At 37.5% G+C, this 18,857-nt stretch overlaps 1 protein-coding gene across 6 annotated transcripts in view; it reads right to left on the bottom strand.

Annotated features, from left to right (window-relative positions):
• LOC131947818 (uncharacterized) overlaps positions 1-18,857 on the bottom strand; it is a 33,571-nt gene that overhangs the window by 12,825 nt on the left and 1,889 nt on the right. For all 6 annotated transcript variants that reach the window (XM_059309171.1, XM_059309197.1, XM_059309188.1 and 3 more), the window contains exons 3-5: positions 14,464-14,601; positions 9,316-9,390; positions 2,674-2,704 (exon numbers count right to left, since the gene is read on the bottom strand). In XM_059309171.1, the coding sequence (XP_059165154.1) occupies positions 2,674-2,704; positions 9,316-9,390; positions 14,464-14,601 (244 nt within the window). The remainder of the gene's footprint in view (positions 1-2,673; positions 2,705-9,315; positions 9,391-14,463; positions 14,602-18,857) is intronic.

Genomic DNA, 18,857 nt, shown 5'->3' with positions numbered 1-18,857 from the left:
GTGTGGTGTTAGGTTTCGTGTGGTGTTAGGTTTAGGTTTCGTGTGGGTAGTGTGGGGTTAGGTTTAGGTTTCGTGTGTGGTTAGGTTTAGGTTTCGTGTGTGGTTAGGTTTAGGTTTCGTGTGGGTAGTGTGGTGTTAGGTTTCGTGTGGGGTTAGGTTTAGGTTTCGTGTGGGTAGTGTGGTGTTAGGTTTAGGTTTCGTGTGGGTAGTGTGGGGTTAGGTTTAGGTTTCGTGTGTGGTTAGGTTTAGGTTTCGTGTGTGGTTAGGTTTAGGTTTCGTGTGGGTAGTGTGGTGTTAGGTTTAGGTTTCGTGTGGGTAGTGTGGGGTTAGGTTTAGGTTTCGTGTGGGTAGTGTGGGGGTTAGGTTTAGGTTTCGTGTGGGTAGTGTGGGGGTTAGGTTTAGGTTTCGTGTGGGTAGTGTGGGGGTTAGGTTTAGGTTTCGTGTGGGTAGTGTGGTGTTAGGTTTAGGTTTCGTGTGGGGTTAGGTTTAGGTTTCGTGTGGTGTTAGGTTTAGGTTTCGTGTGGGTAGTGTGGTGTTAGGTTTAGGTTTCGTGTGGGTAGTGTGGGGGTTAGGTTTAGGTTTCGTGTGGGTAGTGTGGTGTTAGGTTTAGGTTTCGTGTGGGTAGTGTGGGGTTAGGTTTAGGTTTCGTGTGGGAAGAAACATGTAAGCTGTATTTTTAAATCTGATAGGAAAGAAACTCGGAATTAAATTTGAGCAATGAGGTTTTGTTTTCGATAGTTATGCGTGTTTAATTTTGGTTATTGCGTTTGTTATATTTAGCAGTTTTTTGTATTTTTTAAAATGAATCTTGTATTATTTATTCAACTTGTCTTTTATCGTTTTTCTACCCAAAAATCTTTCATGTCCATACTGTACTTATTATCACCTTATTAGGACGAGCTGACAGTAAAAAAAATCTTTCATGAAATATTCACGCAGTCTTTGTGTCGCTGATGTCTTTTGTTGGGTACTGGCAGTAGGGTGTGATGTTTCACTAATCTGTCGTCTAGTCATCACGTGATAACCATAATTATTCTCGGAAAAGACACCATTAATAATCCTAACAGTAAAGGGTAAGGAGGTGGTAGGCCTACATGGATAAGTGATTAAAAACTGCATTTGATTTTACTTTCTTTTCTTTAAATTAAGAATGTTTTGATGAATCTGCTGACGCACCACAAAGCCTTACGAGTGTTAGATACAGAGGTCTGACGCACGAGTTTTCTCTAGAACGATATGATGTTCAAGATTAATTTTAAAATCCACAGTTTTTGTACTTCATTCTGTCTTGGTTTACGGGCGGGGGGAATGGGGTGGGGGTTATTATGTGCTGGATCCCATTGTGGGTGGGCAGCCATTTGCAAATATTTTAGCGGGCCTTTATTTATAATATCCTAAGCCAACCTAACACGTTTGACAGTCTCAAAATGTCTGCGTGAGAAGGGAAACTCACAGGAGACAAACGTCACAAAATTAACGTCACAGAACAAAAGTTTTAGAACAAAAGTCACAGTAAAAAGGGACTTGCATTAACATTACCGAACAGAATTCAGAACAAATAATAATCATTAAAAAAGTTTTAAAAAACCCACGTTTTCTGATTGAACTAAAAAGTAGAAAATAAATGCTATAGGCCCTACATCACAATAATGCAAGCGATCACTCTACTATAAGCGAGCAAAAACGTGGGGCGCCGAAGTAAAAGTTATATTACTATTGATTAGATAATACTATTGACTTTTATTAGGGAGCTTGTAGAGAGTCAACAGTATTAGAAACTGTAAGAAAATCACGGCGCCCCACGTTTTTGCTCGCTTATAGTAGAGTGATCGCTTGCATTATTGTGATGTAGGGCCTATAGCATTTATTTTCTACTTTTTAGTTCAATCAGAAAACGTGGGTTTTTTAAAACTTTTTTAATGATTATTATTTTCTACTTTTTAGTCTTTGTCTGTTTGTTTGCATTAAAATCTTGCTATCGATTTTATCTTTTCATTTTTTTTGGGTAAACGAAGACAACTCGTAAAAAGACAACTCGTAAAAAGACAACTCGTAAAAAGACAACTCGTAAAAAACTCGTTGTTTGAATACGTTACTGACTAGAACACATAGATTTGAACCCGTGTCGAGTGGGATAGCAATCGTGTGCCCAACCACTCGACCATATCGTCTCCCCCAAACTGGCCTACCTCCTGTAAGTTTAAACTCGGTTCAAGCTAAATTCTCTGCCCCTAAGCCTGTGGCGACATGTGATCGTTCGCTTCACTGCGCGCGAGGTACGCGTCGCTGGTTTTTTTTCTAATGGCTAGCAGAGGAGAATTATATATATAGATTATATAGCGGTCTAAAATGCTCAATAAAATGTTTCCATTGATCAATTTAGTAATAATAACAATTGAATATTCAATGGTCATCCAAAAGAAAGCTTCCCTGAAAATTTCAGCGCGCTAGCTAACTGGGAAGTGCCAGAAATTTCGATCGCAAGATTTGATTGGAAAGACAAACACACAAACAGAGAAAGCAAGTTAAAGAAAACGTGGGAAAATCACAAGAAATGAACGAAAAACGACATTGCCACAGGTAACAAGAACTAAGCAAACTTCCATACAAATTATTAATGAAACATGGCTTTAAGAACTAAATGACACAGAAAGACAAAATTAGTGTACGTACGTAGGCGGGTGATTGCAGCATATAAGTCCACCTGAAAATATATCAGTTTGTTATATAGGGGTGGGGTGGGGCGGGGAGGATGACAGAACAAGTTGGATGAGATAAAAAAAAAAACAACAACAAAAGATGACACGACTTTGGTTGATGAATGGAGCAGACGATTGACAGCGACAGTAAAAAAAAAAATGTGGATTGGAATAATTTTAGTATTTTGGATCCTAGACAAAATTTTAAAAAATCAGCGTGACTCCTACGCTGCTGTCGGGATAAATTCAACGAGTCATTGTTCTAAGCTGCCGTGGGTTATTAAATTACAAGGGGATTAGGTGTGATGCGAGGGGCGTGGTGGATTAAATATTGGGGGTGGGGGGGGGGGTGGTGTGATGTAAGGGTAGTGGTGGATTAAATATTGGGGGGGGGAATGATGAGAGGGAAGTGGTGGATTAAATATTGGGGGGGGGGAATGATGAGAGGGAAGTGGTGGATTAAATATTGGGGGGGGGAATGATGAGAGGGAAGTGGTGGATTAAATATTGGGGGTGTGAGGGGAGTGGTGGATTAAATATTGGGGGAGATATTATGTTCTTCCACATTTTCTAGACAATTCTTTGAAAAAGTGGAAATTGTTTTATGTCATATCGTAAGTAATGCAACTAAAATTACCAAGGTTTAAAAATATTTCTTGGATCTTATCAGAGTCAATCATCTGCAAGCTCTAGACTGCTAGCTAATAGAGCCTTGTTCTAGATTACTGGCTCATACGTTAGAGACTAGTTCCAGAGTTTCTTCCAGGCCCCACCCCCCCCCCCCCCCCCGAAGACAGTCTACCGCCCCCCCCCCCCCCGAACGAGATGGAATTTATATAGTAAACATATACTTTTACTAGTGTTTTACTAGTTTCCGCCCCCTCCCCCCGGAAAATGTTGACCCCCCCCCCCCCGAAAATATCAAGTGCACCCCCCCCCCCCTGAGAAAAAAGTCTGGAAGAAACACTGACTAGTTCTAGACTGCTGGCTCATACGTAAAAGTGATATGAAATATTTGAATAGTCTGGCAGTTTTTGTGAACAGAGTTTCTTCCAGGCATCCCTTTGCCCCCCCCCCCCCCCCCCCGATATTTTTTTACCCCCCCCCCCCCCGAACGAAATGAAAATGAAATTTATATAATTTATATAGAAAATATATACTTTTAACAGTGTCCGCCCCCCCTCCCCCGAAGAAAATCTACCGCCCCCCCCCCCGAAAATTTCAAGTGCCCCCCCCCCCCGGAGAAAAAAGTCTGGAAGAAACACTGTTTGTGAAGTACTAGTATGTTGTTTGGTATGATAAAACTCTAGCACTTAAAGTTTTAGTTAGGTACTGGTATAATCTATGTCGTCTGGTATGATAAAACTCTAGCACTTATTAGTTAGGTACTGGTATGTTGTCTGGTATGATAAAACTCTAGCACTTAAAGTTTTAGTTAGGTACTGGTATAATCTATGTCGTCTGGTATGATAAAACTCTAGCACTTAAAGTTTTAGTTAGGTACTAGTATGTCGTCTGGTATGATAAAACTTTAGCACTTAAAGTTTTGTTAGGTACTGGTATGTCGTCTGGTATGATAAAACTCTAGCACTTAAAGTTTTAGTTAGGTACTGGTATGTCGTCTGGTATGATAAAACTCTAGCACTTAAAGTTTTAGTTAGGTACTGGTATAATCTATGTCGTCTGGTATGATAAAACTCTAGCACTTAAAGTTTTAGTTAGGTACTGGTATAATCTATGTCGTCTGGTATGATAAAACTCTAGCACTTAAAGTTTTAGTGAGGTACTGGTATAATCTATGTCGTCTGGTATGATAAAACTCTAGCACTTAAAGTTTTAGTGAGGTACTGGTATAATCTATGTTGTCTGGTATGATAAAACTCTAGCACTTAAAGTTTTAGTGAGGTACTGGTATAATCTATGTTGTCTGGTATGATAAAACTCTAGCACTTAAAGTTTTAGTGAGGTACTGGTATAATCTATGTCGTCTGGTATGATAAAACTCTAGCACTTAAAGTTTTAGTGAGGTACTGGTATAATCTATGTTGTCTGGTATGATAAAACTCTAGCACTTAAAGTTTTAGTGAGGTACTGGTATAATCTATGTCGTCTGGTATGATAAAACTCTAGCACTTAAAGTTTTAGTGAGGTACTGGTATAATCTATGTTGTCTGGTATGATAAAACTCTAGCACTTAAAGTTTTAGTGAGGTACTGGTATAATCTATGTTGTCTGGTATGATAAAACTCTAGCACTTAAAGTTTTAGTGAGGTACTGGTATAATCTATGTCGTCTGGTATGATAAAACTCTAGCACTTAAAGTTTTAGTGAGGTACTGGTATAATCTATGTTGTCTGGTATGATAAAACTCTAGCACTTAAAGTTTTAGTGAGGTACTGGTATAATCTATGTTGTCTGGTATGATAAAACTCTAGCACTTAAAGTTTTAGTGAGGTACTGGTATAATCTATGTTGTCTGGTATGATAAAACTCTAGCACTTAAAGTTTTAGTGAGGTACTGGTATAATCTATGTCGTCTGGTATGATAAAACTCTAGCACTTAAAGTTTTAGTGAGGTACTGGTATAATCTATGTTGTCTGGTATGATAAAACTCTAGCACTTAAAGTTTTAGTGAGGTACTGGTATAATCTATGTTGTCTGGTATGATAAAACTCTAGCACTTAAAGTTTTAGTGAGGTACTGGTATAATCTATGTCGTGTGGTATGATAAAACTCTAGCACTTAAAGTTTTAGTGAGGTACTGGTATAATCTATGTCGTCTGGTATGATAAAACTCTAGCACTTAAAGTTTTAGTGAGGTACTGGTATAATCTATGTCGTCTGGTATGATAAAACTCTAGCACTTAAAGTTTTAGTGAGGTACTGGTATAATCTATGTTGTCTGGTATGATAAAACTCTAGCACTTAAAGTTTTAGTGAGGTACTGGTATAATCTATGTCGTCTGGTATGATAAAACTCTAGCACTTAAAGTTTTAGTGAGGTACTGGTATAATCTATGTCGTCTGGTATGATAAAACTCTAGCACTTAAAGTTTTAGTGAGGTACTGGTATAATCTATGTTGTCTGGTATGATAAAACTCTAGCACTTAAAGTTTTAGTGAGGTACTGGTATAATCTATGTCGTCTGGTATGATAAAACTCTAGCACTTAAAGTTTTAGTGAGGTACTGGTATAATCTATGTTGTCTGGTATGATAAAACTCTAGCACTTAAAGTTTTAGTGAGGTACTGGTATAATCTATGTCGTCTGGTATGATAAAACTCTAGCACTTAAAGTTTTAGTGAGGTACTGGTATAATCTATGTTGTCTGGTATGATAAAACTCTAGCACTTAAAGTTTTAGTGAGGTACTGGTATAATCTATGTTGTCTGGTATGATAAAACTCTAGCACTTAAAGTTTTAGTGAGGTACTGGTATAATCTATGTCGTCTGGTATGATAAAACTCTAGCACTTAAAGTTTTAGTGAGGTACTGGTATAATCTATGTCGTCTGGTATGATAAAACTCTAGCACTTAAAGTTTTAGTGAGGTACTGGTATAATCTATGTCGTCTGGTATGATAAAACTCTAGCACTTAAAGTTTTAGTGAGGTACTGGTATAATCTATGTTGTCTGGTATGATAAAACTCTAGCACTTAAAGTTTTAGTGAGGTACTGGTATAATCTATGTTGTCTGGTATGATAAAACTCTAGCACTTAAAGTTTTAGTGAGGTACTGGTATAATCTATGTCGTCTGGTATGATAAAACTCTAGCACTTAAAGTTTTAGTGAGGTACTGGTATAATCTATGTCGTCTGGTATGATAAAACTCTAGCACTTAAAGTTTTAGTTAGGTACTAGTATGTCGTCTGGTATGATAAAACTCTAGCACTTAAAGTTTTAGTTAGGTACTGGTATAATCTATGTCGTCTGGTATGATAAAACTCTAGCACTTAAAGTTTTAGTGAGGTACTGGTATAATCTATGTTGTCTGGTATGATAAAACTCTAGCACTTAAAGTTTTAGTGAGGTACTGGTATAATCTATGTCGTCTGGTATGATAAAACTCTAGCACTTAAAGTTTTAGTGAGGTACTGGTATAATCTATGTCGTCTGGTATGATAAAACTCTAGCACTTAAAGTTTTAGTGAGGTACTGGTATAATCTATGTCGTCTGGTATGATAAAACTCTAGCACTTAAAGTTTTAGTGAGGTACTGGTATAATCTATGTCGTCTGGTATGATAAAACTCTAGCACTTAAAGTTTTAGTGAGGTACTGGTATAATCTATGTCGTCTGGTATGATAAAACTCTAGCACTTAAAGTTTTAGTGAGGTACTGGTATAATCTATGTCGTCTGGTATGATAAAACTCTAGCACTTAAAGTTTTAGTGAGGTACTGGTATAATCTATGTTGTCTGGTATGATAAAACTCTAGCACTTAAAGTTTTAGTGAGGTACTGGTATAATCTATGTTGTCTGGTATGATAAAACTCTAGCACTTAAAGTTTTAGTGAGGTACTGGTATAATCTATGTCGTCTGGTATGATAAAACTCTAGCACTTAAAGTTTTAGTTAGGTACTGGTATAATCTATGTCGTCTGGTATGATAAAACTCTAGCACTTAAAGTTTTAGTGAGGTACTGGTATAATCTATGTTGTCTGGTATGATAAAACTCTAGCACTTAAAGTTTTAGTGAGGTACTGGTATAATCTATGTCGTCTGGTATGATAAAACTCTAGCACTTAAAGTTTTAGTGAGGTACTGGTATAATCTATGTCGTCTGGTATGATAAAACTCTAGCACTTAAAGTTTTAGTGAGGTACTGGTATAATCTATGTCGTCTGGTATGATAAAACTCTAGCACTTAAAGTTTTAGTGAGGTACTGGTATAATCTATGTCGTCTGGTATGATAAAACTCTAGCACTTAAAGTTTTAGTGAGGTACTGGTATAATCTATGTCGTCTGGTATGATAAAACTCTAGCACTTAAAGTTTTAGTGAGGTACTGGTATAATCTATGTTGTCTGGTATGATAAAACTCTAGCACTTAAAGTTTTAGTGAGGTACTGGTATAATCTATGTTGTCTGGTATGATAAAACTCTAGCACTTAAAGTTTTAGTGAGGTACTGGTATAATCTATGTCGTCTGGTATGATAAAACTCTAGCACTTAAAGTTTTAGTTAGGTACTGGTATAATCTATGTCGTCTGGTATGATAAAACTCTAGCACTTAAAGTTTTAGTGAGGTACTGGTATAATCTATGTTGTCTGGTATGATAAAACTCTAGCACTTAAAGTTTTAGTGAGGTACTGGTATAATCTATGTCGTCTGGTATGATAAAACTCTAGCACTTAAAGTTTTAGTGAGGTACTGGTATAATCTATGTCGTCTGGTATGATAAAACTCTAGCACTTAAAGTTTTAGTGAGGTACTGGTATAATCTATGTCGTCTGGTATGATAAAACTCTAGCACTTAAAGTTTTAGTGAGGTACTGGTATAATCTATGTCGTCTGGTATGATAAAACTCTAGCACTTAAAGTTTTAGTGAGGTACTGGTATAATCTATGTCGTCTGGTATGATAAAACTCTAGCACTTAAAGTTTTAGTGAGGTACTGGTATAATCTATGTTGTCTGGTAGCAAAAACACCTATTGATTTCACTTTTTTAATAACACATTGATAAGAGCACTATCATACACTCACACAGATATAAAAAATGTGAGTGGTTTTAGTCATCTATCGATGTAAATAAATAATTTCAAAAAATTAAGCTGCAACTATGTTGATATTCTAAAAAAAAGTATTTTAAAAGCCTGACTTAACTACATCTAATTAAACTTTAAAATAAATGGCCATTTGATCTAATAGCCAGCAACGATTCGATTGGATGCAGCTTTTTGACGGCTAATGTATTCTAGGTCAACGGCCGTGTATGATTTTAGGAACAAAATCATTTCTAGAATTTATGACGTCATCAGGGCACATCTACTCTGTTTTAGAATTGATTTAAATGTTTAATATTTTTTTCTTATGATTTCTTTTAATTTTCGTAAAATATAAGCTATTTCAGTTTTTTCCTACTTGCTATTTATATTGTATCCCTCTGCCTGTGTAATGTTCTCTGTTAAATTCAGTAATACGCTGCTAAGTCGATTATCAATTTTGAAAGAAAAAAAATGGAAATGAGAAAACTTGATTTTTTTTTAGTCTTATAATCTTTTAGATGACAGCTTTAAATATTAGGGGAAGGTTTTAAAGAAATTGCAAAAAGGATTGAGAAATTTTACTGACATAAATTCTTTACGTCGTTTACGCAAAAACAAGTTTCTGTAAATAAATCAGCTGAGATATTTTGATGACTGACGTGATATAAAGATGACGCAGTTGAGACATAAAGATGACGCAGTTGAGACATAAAGATGACGTAGTTGAGATATGAATATGAAATAGTTGAGACGTTAAGATGACGTAAATAAGACGTGAAGATGACGTAGCTGAGACAAAAATGACGCAGTTGAGACATAAAGATGACGTAGTTGAGACATAAAGATGACGAAGTTAAGACACGTAGATGATGTAAATGAACAAGGGCTGACGAGCAACTCACCAAAACCAAATCTTTTTGTTGTAGTTTTCCTGTCAGTTCCTGGTTGGCCAGTGGCTGGAAACAGACGCTTAAGTGCTGGGAGGAGAAAGGAAGGGTTTAGTTTTATCCTGGGATAGATGGGATAGTCGCGTCCTACCCTGAGTTCAGTGGGATAGTCGCGTTCTATCCTGAGTTAAGTGGGATAGTCGTGTTTTATCCTTGGGTAGATGGAGTCCAGTCGTGCTCTATTCTGGGATCGATGCAACTTAAAACTAGAATGCAAACATTTATTTACAGAACATATTTTGACGTCTGTAAGTATTAAAACTGTACATTTGACGTCTGCGTAATTTCACACTTCTACCAAAACGCAATGGAAAGGGTCAACTTCAGGCAATCATTAGCACGACAATCTACATATAATTTTCTGCTTTCGTCTCGTGTGGGCACAATAAATTCTAGTCAAAATCTCACGGCATATCAGAGATGAGGACAAGTCAGTGGCGGATCAAAGTGAGGGCTGAGAGGGCAGCAACACGGAGCCCTACATTATCTCTTACAAATCATAATAGCTTTCAGTTATTGTTTTTTACTAGAATAGTTAATGTTTGAATCAGTTGTCATCACAAAAAACTAAAAAATAAAAATACAACCAATGCGTATATGGTCTACATTGGGGTTTTGGATAGTCATATTTTTGGTCCACCTATCATCAGAGATTAAAAAAAAAGTCTCAACGGTCGAGACTTCAAAGCAGTATAATCGAAAACTAAAAAAAAATGTATATATAATATATATATATATATATATATATATATATATATATATATATATATATATATTTATTTATTTATACATGTATACACACACACACACACACACATATATATATATATATATATATATATATATATATATATATATATATATATATATATATATATATATAATAAAATAATGTACAAACTCATTAAACGACGCATACGTTACAAGATACTGATGGGTTATTGTTACTTATAGGTGGTTCGCCACGGATATATGAGATAGTCCTATTAGTTCTATAAGTGAATCGGTTTTAAGACTGGTCAGAAAGAGCAGTCATTTGGTAATGTACAATCTAGACTAAGAACAGCTACAAGTTTATCGTATGCACTCATCTCATTTAAAAAAACCTATCAACTGTTCTGAAATGATATTCAATAAGCAGCTTGTTGGCTATGTCCTACATATGTATGTTTAGACCAGATAGTTCTACAAATACTGTATGTGCAATCCAGATAGTTATACACATTCTGTGTCTTTAATCAAGATAGTTATACATATACAGTATGTTTAGACCAGATAATTCTACAAATACTGTGTGTTTAATCCAGATAGTTCTACATGTTCTGTAACTAGAAACGACTCGCTCATTTGATTTGAGAGAGTTGTGTTTATGACGTCACATAAGTCGTAATTCAGACTGAGGCTATAACTTAAAACTTGGACTTGACAGATTAATTCAACTAATAACGGAACAAAATAAAATCGATTTTATTTCTTGAAATTATAAACGTATAACGCAAAACTTAATATTTTTGATTAAATATCTAACCTCACAAAATCCTCTCTCTTACACACACACATATATACCGATAGCAAATTAATTTGTTAGACTCAGGTGGGGAAAAGTCAATGATGCAACCACAAGGTTGGGTATTGTTGAATGATCTAAACTGTGGAGTGGGTGGAAATGTTTTAGTGACGGTGGAGTGGGTGGAAATGTTTTAGTGACAGTGGAGTGGGTGGACATTTTTTAGTGACGGTGGAGTGGGTGGAAATGTTTTAGTGACGGTGGAGCGGGTGGAAATGTTTTAGTGACGGTGGAGTGGGTGGAAATGTTTTAGTGACGGTGGAGTGGGTGGAAATGTTTTAGTGACGGTGGAGTGGGTGGAAGTGTTTTAGTGACGGTGGAGTGGGTGGAAATTTTTTAGTGAGGTGGAGTGGGTGGAAATGTTTTAGTGACGGTGGAGTGGGTGGAAGTGTTTTAGTGACGGTGAAGTGGGTGGAAGTGTTTTAGTGACGGTGGAGTGGGTGAAAATGTTTTAGTGACAGTGGAGTGGGTGAAAATGTTTTAGTGACAGTGGAGTGGGTGGAAATGTTTTAGTGACAGTGGAGTGGGTGGAAATGTTTTAGTGACAGTGGAGTGGGTGGAAATGTTTTAGTGACAGTGAAGTGGGTGGAAGTGTTTTAGTGACGGTGGAGTGGGTGGAAATGTTTTAGTGACGGTGGAGTAGTGACGGTGGAGTGGGTGGGAATGTTTTAGTGACGGTGGAGTGAGTGGAAATGTTTTAGATTCGAGTACAATATCTGACCGTGATTTGATCTAATTATAAATTCAGTAAATGAGCCGTCTAAGTGGTTGCACTATAGACTCCGGCTATCCTTTTTATGTGGAGGGGACCTACCCCTCTCCCTACTGCCCAGGGTACCTACCCACCCTACTGCCCAGGGTACCTACCCACCCTACTGCCCAGGTACCTCCCCCCCCCCCCGCCTCTACTGTCCAGCATGAAATGGCTACAGTCTGGGAATACGAGCCACCCATTATCGTGGTCACGCGACTATCTTGTATGGCTCTACTCACACCCAGGCCCGCTAATGGCATGCATATTTCATGCCGTTTGGTCTTTTAATATTCGCAACAGTCGTTTTAAACTACCTTTTTTCTGATATCGTGTCGGCGTTTTCATCTCTGATGTTACATTATATCAGAAATGTTAATGTTACACGGTGTATCAGTAATGTATACGCTTTTATCCAGTCGTCAAATGGACAGAGACAAAAAACAAAACACGCTCTGACCTTAACGCGTCATTGTTTGAAGTTTCACATTGAAAGTGGAAACTTTTCAAATGTTGTTGTCACGTGTGTGGATGGAAGATTTAGACAAACACGATGATGAAGTGTGGTGTTGTTGATGTTGTGGTGTGGTTGGAGGTGATGATGAAGTGCGGTGTTGTTGATGTTTTGATGTGGATGGAGGTGATGATGAAGTGTGGTGTTGTTGTTTTGGTGTGAATGGTGGTGATGATGGACTGTGTTGTTGTTGATGTTGTGGTGTGGATGGTAGTGATGATGGACTGTGTGTGGATGGTGGTGATGATAGACTGTGGTGTTGTTGCTGTTTTGGTGTTGGTGTGGGTGGAGGTGATGATGAAGTGTGGTGTTGTTGATGTATTGGTGTGGATGGTGGTGATGATGGACTGTGGTGTTGTTGATGTTGTGATGCCTTTGATTTTACCATGTCCGACTTAAAGCCATTTTAGCTGTTTTTATTTTAGACGAGATAGTATGGATTTGACGCCACTCCCCCACCCCTAACTCGATTGCTCCACAGGTAACCCACTCCCTCCCCCCATCCCTACCGCGGTTTCTCGACAATCAACCACGCCCCCCACTCTTATTAAAAATAATAAAAAGCAAATTAGTTTTATTTTCTTATCTTCGGTGCATTTAAAGGCTTATCATTATAAAGGTTTTGATACTTGTTTGATAACAGCTTAGCGCGGTGATATTGACCCATTGCGCTCAGAAATGGCCGGCTGTTCAGTTTTATAGCGGACACCTCACACGTCAACGACAAAATCTTGTTTCAAAAATCCCCCCTGACCATTGAAACACATTCTACTGGCCCTTTATTTGACTCTTTAAAGAACTGTTATTGTCGCCTTCCTCATTCGGCTATTTAAAACTCCCCCCCCCCTCCTTTTTCCACGTCATATGCCGATGACACAGAAACAGGTGAATTCTACTTCACCTGCCCCGTGGATCAGGTTCAAAAAGGGAAATTCATTCAACTTATTGAACTTTTTAAAGGGGTGGTACAGGTCTCCGGTGTAAGTATTTTACAAGAATATGTGGTACTATTTTACCATTGCATTCAGCTTTGTGTACCTCTCTTCTCTCTCTGGCCATTTCTATGAGTGTTTTACGTTCATCAATTGACTATTTAAAGGAGCTTTATGTCGTCTCCACCCCCCCCCCCCCCCCCACATTCATTAAAGTAACTAAAGAAGATGAATAAGGTATGCAAGTAGTTTGAAATGTTTACACTATAGATCAAGTTTTTTTTTTAAACGGCACTATGAAGCGATGTATTACACTTCAGTACAACTTATATAACATTTCTTAGAGCGCTTCTATCTGTCATATACAGACACAGAGACACACGTACAGACACAGAGACACACGTACAGACACAGAGACACACGTACAGACACAGAGACACACGTACAGACACAGAGACACACGTACAGACACAGAGACACACGTACAGAACGAGACGGACACACCATCCGCGACACAATTCAGTACAACAACAACAACTCAGTGATCTCTTCATCAACATGAAGGTTGAGACCATCACGTGACATACACACCAAGCATTCAGAATTTGCTGGAAGAAAATAATGTGTGAATAGACCAGTTGTCACTGTTCACCCAACATTGCCAGTAGCAGAAACTGCTCACATAAGCATATATAATAACAAAGCCAATGTTCTATTAGAATCTTTCTACCCCGGTCGCCGGGAGGGGAGAGGGGATATTCAGTAATTTTTTTACAGGTTTACGAAAAATTCAGGAAAAAAAGTATAGATCGACCATAAACCTAACTGTAATGAAAGTTTAGTAAAGTAGTTATTGTAGGTTTAGGGCGTTTAACTGGATTTCCGCTGGAGTGGATTCGTTCAACTTTTGTGTTCTTGAGAACACAGTTATTCATCGCTCTGTCTTGGTAGTAACGCTCATCTTATCTAACTACACACACGAGTCGTGTGTACATGTGCTAAACGAATGGCTTTTTGTCATGTTTACATGTGTAAACCACAATCAGTAGGGACTGCTGACCCGTAAGTCTCGAGTTCGAATCCGGGTTCAAGTCAGTGGACCGTCCCTGAGTCCACCCAACTCTGATGGGTACCTAACTCAGTTTAGGGAAAGTAAAGGCGGCTGGGCATAGTGCTACCACACTATTCCTTCATATGCCGAGGTCACAGAAACAGATGAACACTAATTCACTTGCCTCATAGACCGTCAGGTTTGGAAGAGGAACTTTCCTGATAAATCATCATAAACGTGGTTTATATTGACATGGGCAAAGCACCATAACATGCGTGTCATATTTACCGTCTTCAACGAGCGTGTTACGGGTTGGCTCCTCCCCCAGGATGACGTAGTCCCAGAGTGGACTGTACTGGTCCCTGGGTGCCTCAGGCCTCTGTTTGTTCAGTGACGTCATCATGTTGTACATCCAGTCCTTGTCATCTGGGGAAGAGACGCATGACATCTAGAGGACTATACACTTGTCATTTAGGGAATAGACGCATGACATCTAGAGGACTATACACTTGTCATTTAGGGAATAGACGCATGACATCTAGAGGACTATACACTTGTCATTTAGGGAATAGACGCAAGACATCTAGAGGACTATACACTTGTCATTTAGGGAATAGACGCATGACATCTAGAGGACTATACACTTGTCATTTAAAGTAGTATATATGTGTCATGTACAGAACGACAAGAGTATACACATGTCACTTTGGGATTATATATATATATATATATATATATATATATATATATATATAATATATATATATAATTATATATAAGGAGCACCAATCTAGTTGTGAAGGGATGGTAGACACTAAATGTCATCATCAATTGCTTGAGAATAAAGTATGGGAGCAATTGGGGGGGGGGGGGGGTAAAAATAATAAAAGAACATTTCTCATTAGTTTGTCTTTATTGTTAGATAACCTGCTGTCCTTGAGGTATTTTAGACCGAGACGTTTATTTTTTTGTTCCCTACTTTTCTACATCAATTTGATTTGATGTTGGTAAAGACTTGTTTCGATTATTAATTGCGAAATGAGCTGTGTTATTACTTTCCAAATTAGATGTTTGTAATAATTAACTCGGCTGGCATTTACTGGTATTTTTATGGAAACCCAACTAGCAATATAAAATGCTACTTTTAAAAATTAAAAACTAAAAAACTTGAAACTAAAATGTGGTTCCAATTACTGAAGTACTGTCGAACCAATAAAAATATCAACACTAATTAAAAATACCCTAACAAGGAAAACTTCACTAACACAACAACAAAATACAACAACCGAGTCACGTGACCTAACGAAAGCTCACGTCACGTGACTAACACTGACCACAGCTTCTCGTGAGCCCTAAGTCAAAAATACTGACCGAGTGGTCAGTCGACTTATCTATCAGCTGCTGACCGCACGCACTCACAACTTACGCACACACAACTTACGCACAAAAAAAACGATTAGCTGCTACATTCAAACTGTCGCTAACTTGAAATACAACAAAGAAATGATTCTAGCAGCTAGGCTGACGAGATGTACCTTAGAGATTGTTTGACATAACCACCCCAACTATTGTCAGTTTCATACGGTTAAGGTCGCTAGGCCTTCTAAACGACCACAGTTTCTTTCAGGCATCTCTTCGGGGGTGGGGGTGCCTAGTCCCCTCCCCCCCACCTCCCGAATCAAGTCGCCCCCCCCCCCCGAACGATATGGAATTTATATAGAAAATATATACTTTAACAGTAGTCGCCCCCCCCCCCCCCCCCGGACATTTTAGTCCGCCACAAGAAAATTTCAAGCCCCCCCCCCCCCCCCCCCGGAGAAAAAAAATCTGGAAGAAACACTGTAAACGACGTGTAACTCAAAATACATGACTGATGACTGATGACTGATGACTGATGACTGATGACTGATGACTGATGACTCATGACTGATGACTCATGACTGATGACTCATGACTGATGACTCATGACTGATGACTCATGACTGATGACTCATGACTGATGAAAAGTCTAATAGCGTAACCCTCCCCCACCCCAACGGTAGTTCTAACGAAGAGAGGCTGCTGTCGTTACAGCGACAAGATTAAATTGTGTATTTCTATTTTATTGTCAGATTGGCATCGCTGTTAACTTTTTAAAGTCAGCCGTTAGAGATCAGTGTTATATTTTACACATTTCCCGTCAACAAATATCGCTTCATTATTGGGATCATCTCAAAGCAGAGTTTAAAGATTATCATAATTTTTGTCAATGTTAGTAAAGTATATGAAATCACAAAACCTGGCTATGCATTCTTGTTTCTCCTTCGAACAAAAATGTAGACTTTTGTTTTTGTTATTAATATTTGAGGTAACTAAACATAATTTTTTCTAAAATCGCGACACCGCTAAGACAATAACGAAATGAAGTTTAATTAATAAAAGCGCGCGCAAAATAAAAACTAAACATGAACGCAAATATTTTCAAAAGCTGAGTATTTTAAAACTAACAAGAAGATTGCAGTACATAGTGCTGATGATCTAGATTAAATAGCCAATTAAAGTTTATAATTGATAACACCACAAAATGTCAAAACTAAAGCTGGATTATCAAAAGCCAACATAATTATAACATTGCTGTAAACATAATTTTCAAGTTCACTCTATACGCTCAATATCCTACAGTAAAAGCGAGGAAAACTCTAAATCTATAGTTTTGGTACCTATGTTTTTAGGTGTAAGGCGATCTCAACAAACAACACAAGTTTTGTTATTGTTTAATAGCTATTGTTTTAATTAAAATGAAATGACTGAATTCCTTGTATTGTGATATTGAACAGTCTACCTGAGTGATAGTTCAAATAAAATAGACGAGCATATTTAAATCGATTGTTTAGTTACCGGCGCCCCTACCACAAACTAGGCAAAACCAGCTAGGCAAACCCAACTAGGCAAACCCAACTAGGCAAAACCAACTAGGCAAACCCAACTAGGGAAAACCGATTAGGCAAAATCAACTAGGAAATAACCAACTATGCCATACTTAATTAGGCACGCCAAAACAAATTTATTAGTTTTTTTTTATTAATTAACAATGACATAACTCACATAACATATAATCTATTTTTTTTTAAAATTTGAATTACGATGTGCTCAGTTGCGAAATGCAATAGCCCTCAACTGAGTAGAACCAAATTTCATTGTAAATATTATCGTAAGCTTTTGTTTTCTTTCACAATGCTTGTTTAAATTTATTGTTTGTAGTTTGCAGTAAATTTTGTAACTAATTTTGATACGCTTCTAATGCAGTTATTTCATTCTAATTTTTCAAATACATTCATCTCCAACGGCAACGTAAGGATATGGACATTGTAATCTAATTAGTAATTAGGCTAGTCACACAGTATGATTAATTTAACAACTAAATTTTAAAAATGGGAAGTAACAGGATTAAATACTAGCTATCTATCGATCATCGATTAAATACTATCTTTCTATCAGCTAAATGATCGATTAAATACTATCTTTCTATCAGCTAAATTATCGATTAAATACTATCTTTCTATCAGCTAAATGATCGATTAAATACTATCTTTCTATCAGCTAAATGATCGATTAAATACTATCTTTCTATCAGCTAAATGATCGATTAAATACTATCTTTCTATCAGCTAAATGATCGATTAAATACTATCTTTCTATCAGCTAAATGATCGATTAAATACTATCTTTCTATCAGCTAAATGATCGATTAAATACTATCTTTCTATCAGCTAAATGATCGATTAAATACTAGCTACCTATCGATCAGCTAACTTACGGCGGTGAACTGTCACCACTGGTTCAATTCTTGCTAAGTCGACCGTGGACTCTGAAGGGAGCAGATAATTATCTATTAGGGCTATTAAGCTACTGATTGGGTTTTAAAATTAAAGCAAATATTTTAGTCGTATTCTAGGGCAACTTCATTTAGTGCGATTTGTGTAAAAGTGAAAAATAAATAAAGCGTTGTTTGTTAAAATATGGAGATCTTATGAGCTGCCAGAAATTTTATTAAGCAGTTGTGTTCAGAGGCGTAGCGACCCTACCCGGCGCCCGGGGACAAACTTTCGATTTGCACCCCCCCTCGAACTTTGCATTTATACCCCCCTCAAACTTTCAATTTGGCGACCCCCCCCCCCCTAAGGTCGGCGCCAGGGGACATATGTCCCCCCGCCCCCCCCCCCCCCTCGCTACGCCTCTGGTTGTGTTTTATTTTCTTATTTTCAGTGCATACGTTTCTTTTATAATTGTTATTACTTTCTCGTATACAAAGTATAGAGAAAGTATTCTAATCGTGAAAAAAAAAAATCGAGATTTTCACAAATCTCGACGTTTTATACCTCCCTGAGTCGGAAAAACATAGTTTTGCAATATTGTCTGTATGTCGGTGTGTGTGTGTGTGTGTGTGTGTGTGTGTGTGTGTAAACACGATAACTCGAGTACCGTTACAGCTAGGTTGATGAAATTTTATATATAAGTATTATATCAAATTTGTAGATCCGTATCAACTTTTCAGCGATTTCCGATAACCGGAAGTGGAACGTTTTCTACTTTCAATTTTTCAAAAGACTATAACTTGAGTACTGTTTCAGGCCGATAAATGAAATGTCAAGTACAAGTAAAATATCTAATTCCCTGTCTTTTGTCAAATTTTGAGTAATATT

The sequence above is a fragment of the Physella acuta genome, unplaced genomic scaffold (assembly GCF_028476545.2).
Source record: "Physella acuta isolate Inbredline_101_S28 unplaced genomic scaffold, ASM2847654v3 ptg000058l, whole genome shotgun sequence".
Lineage (NCBI taxonomy): Eukaryota > Metazoa > Mollusca > Gastropoda > Physidae > Physella > Physella acuta.
This window is presented reverse-complemented; position numbering and strand designations above follow the sequence as displayed.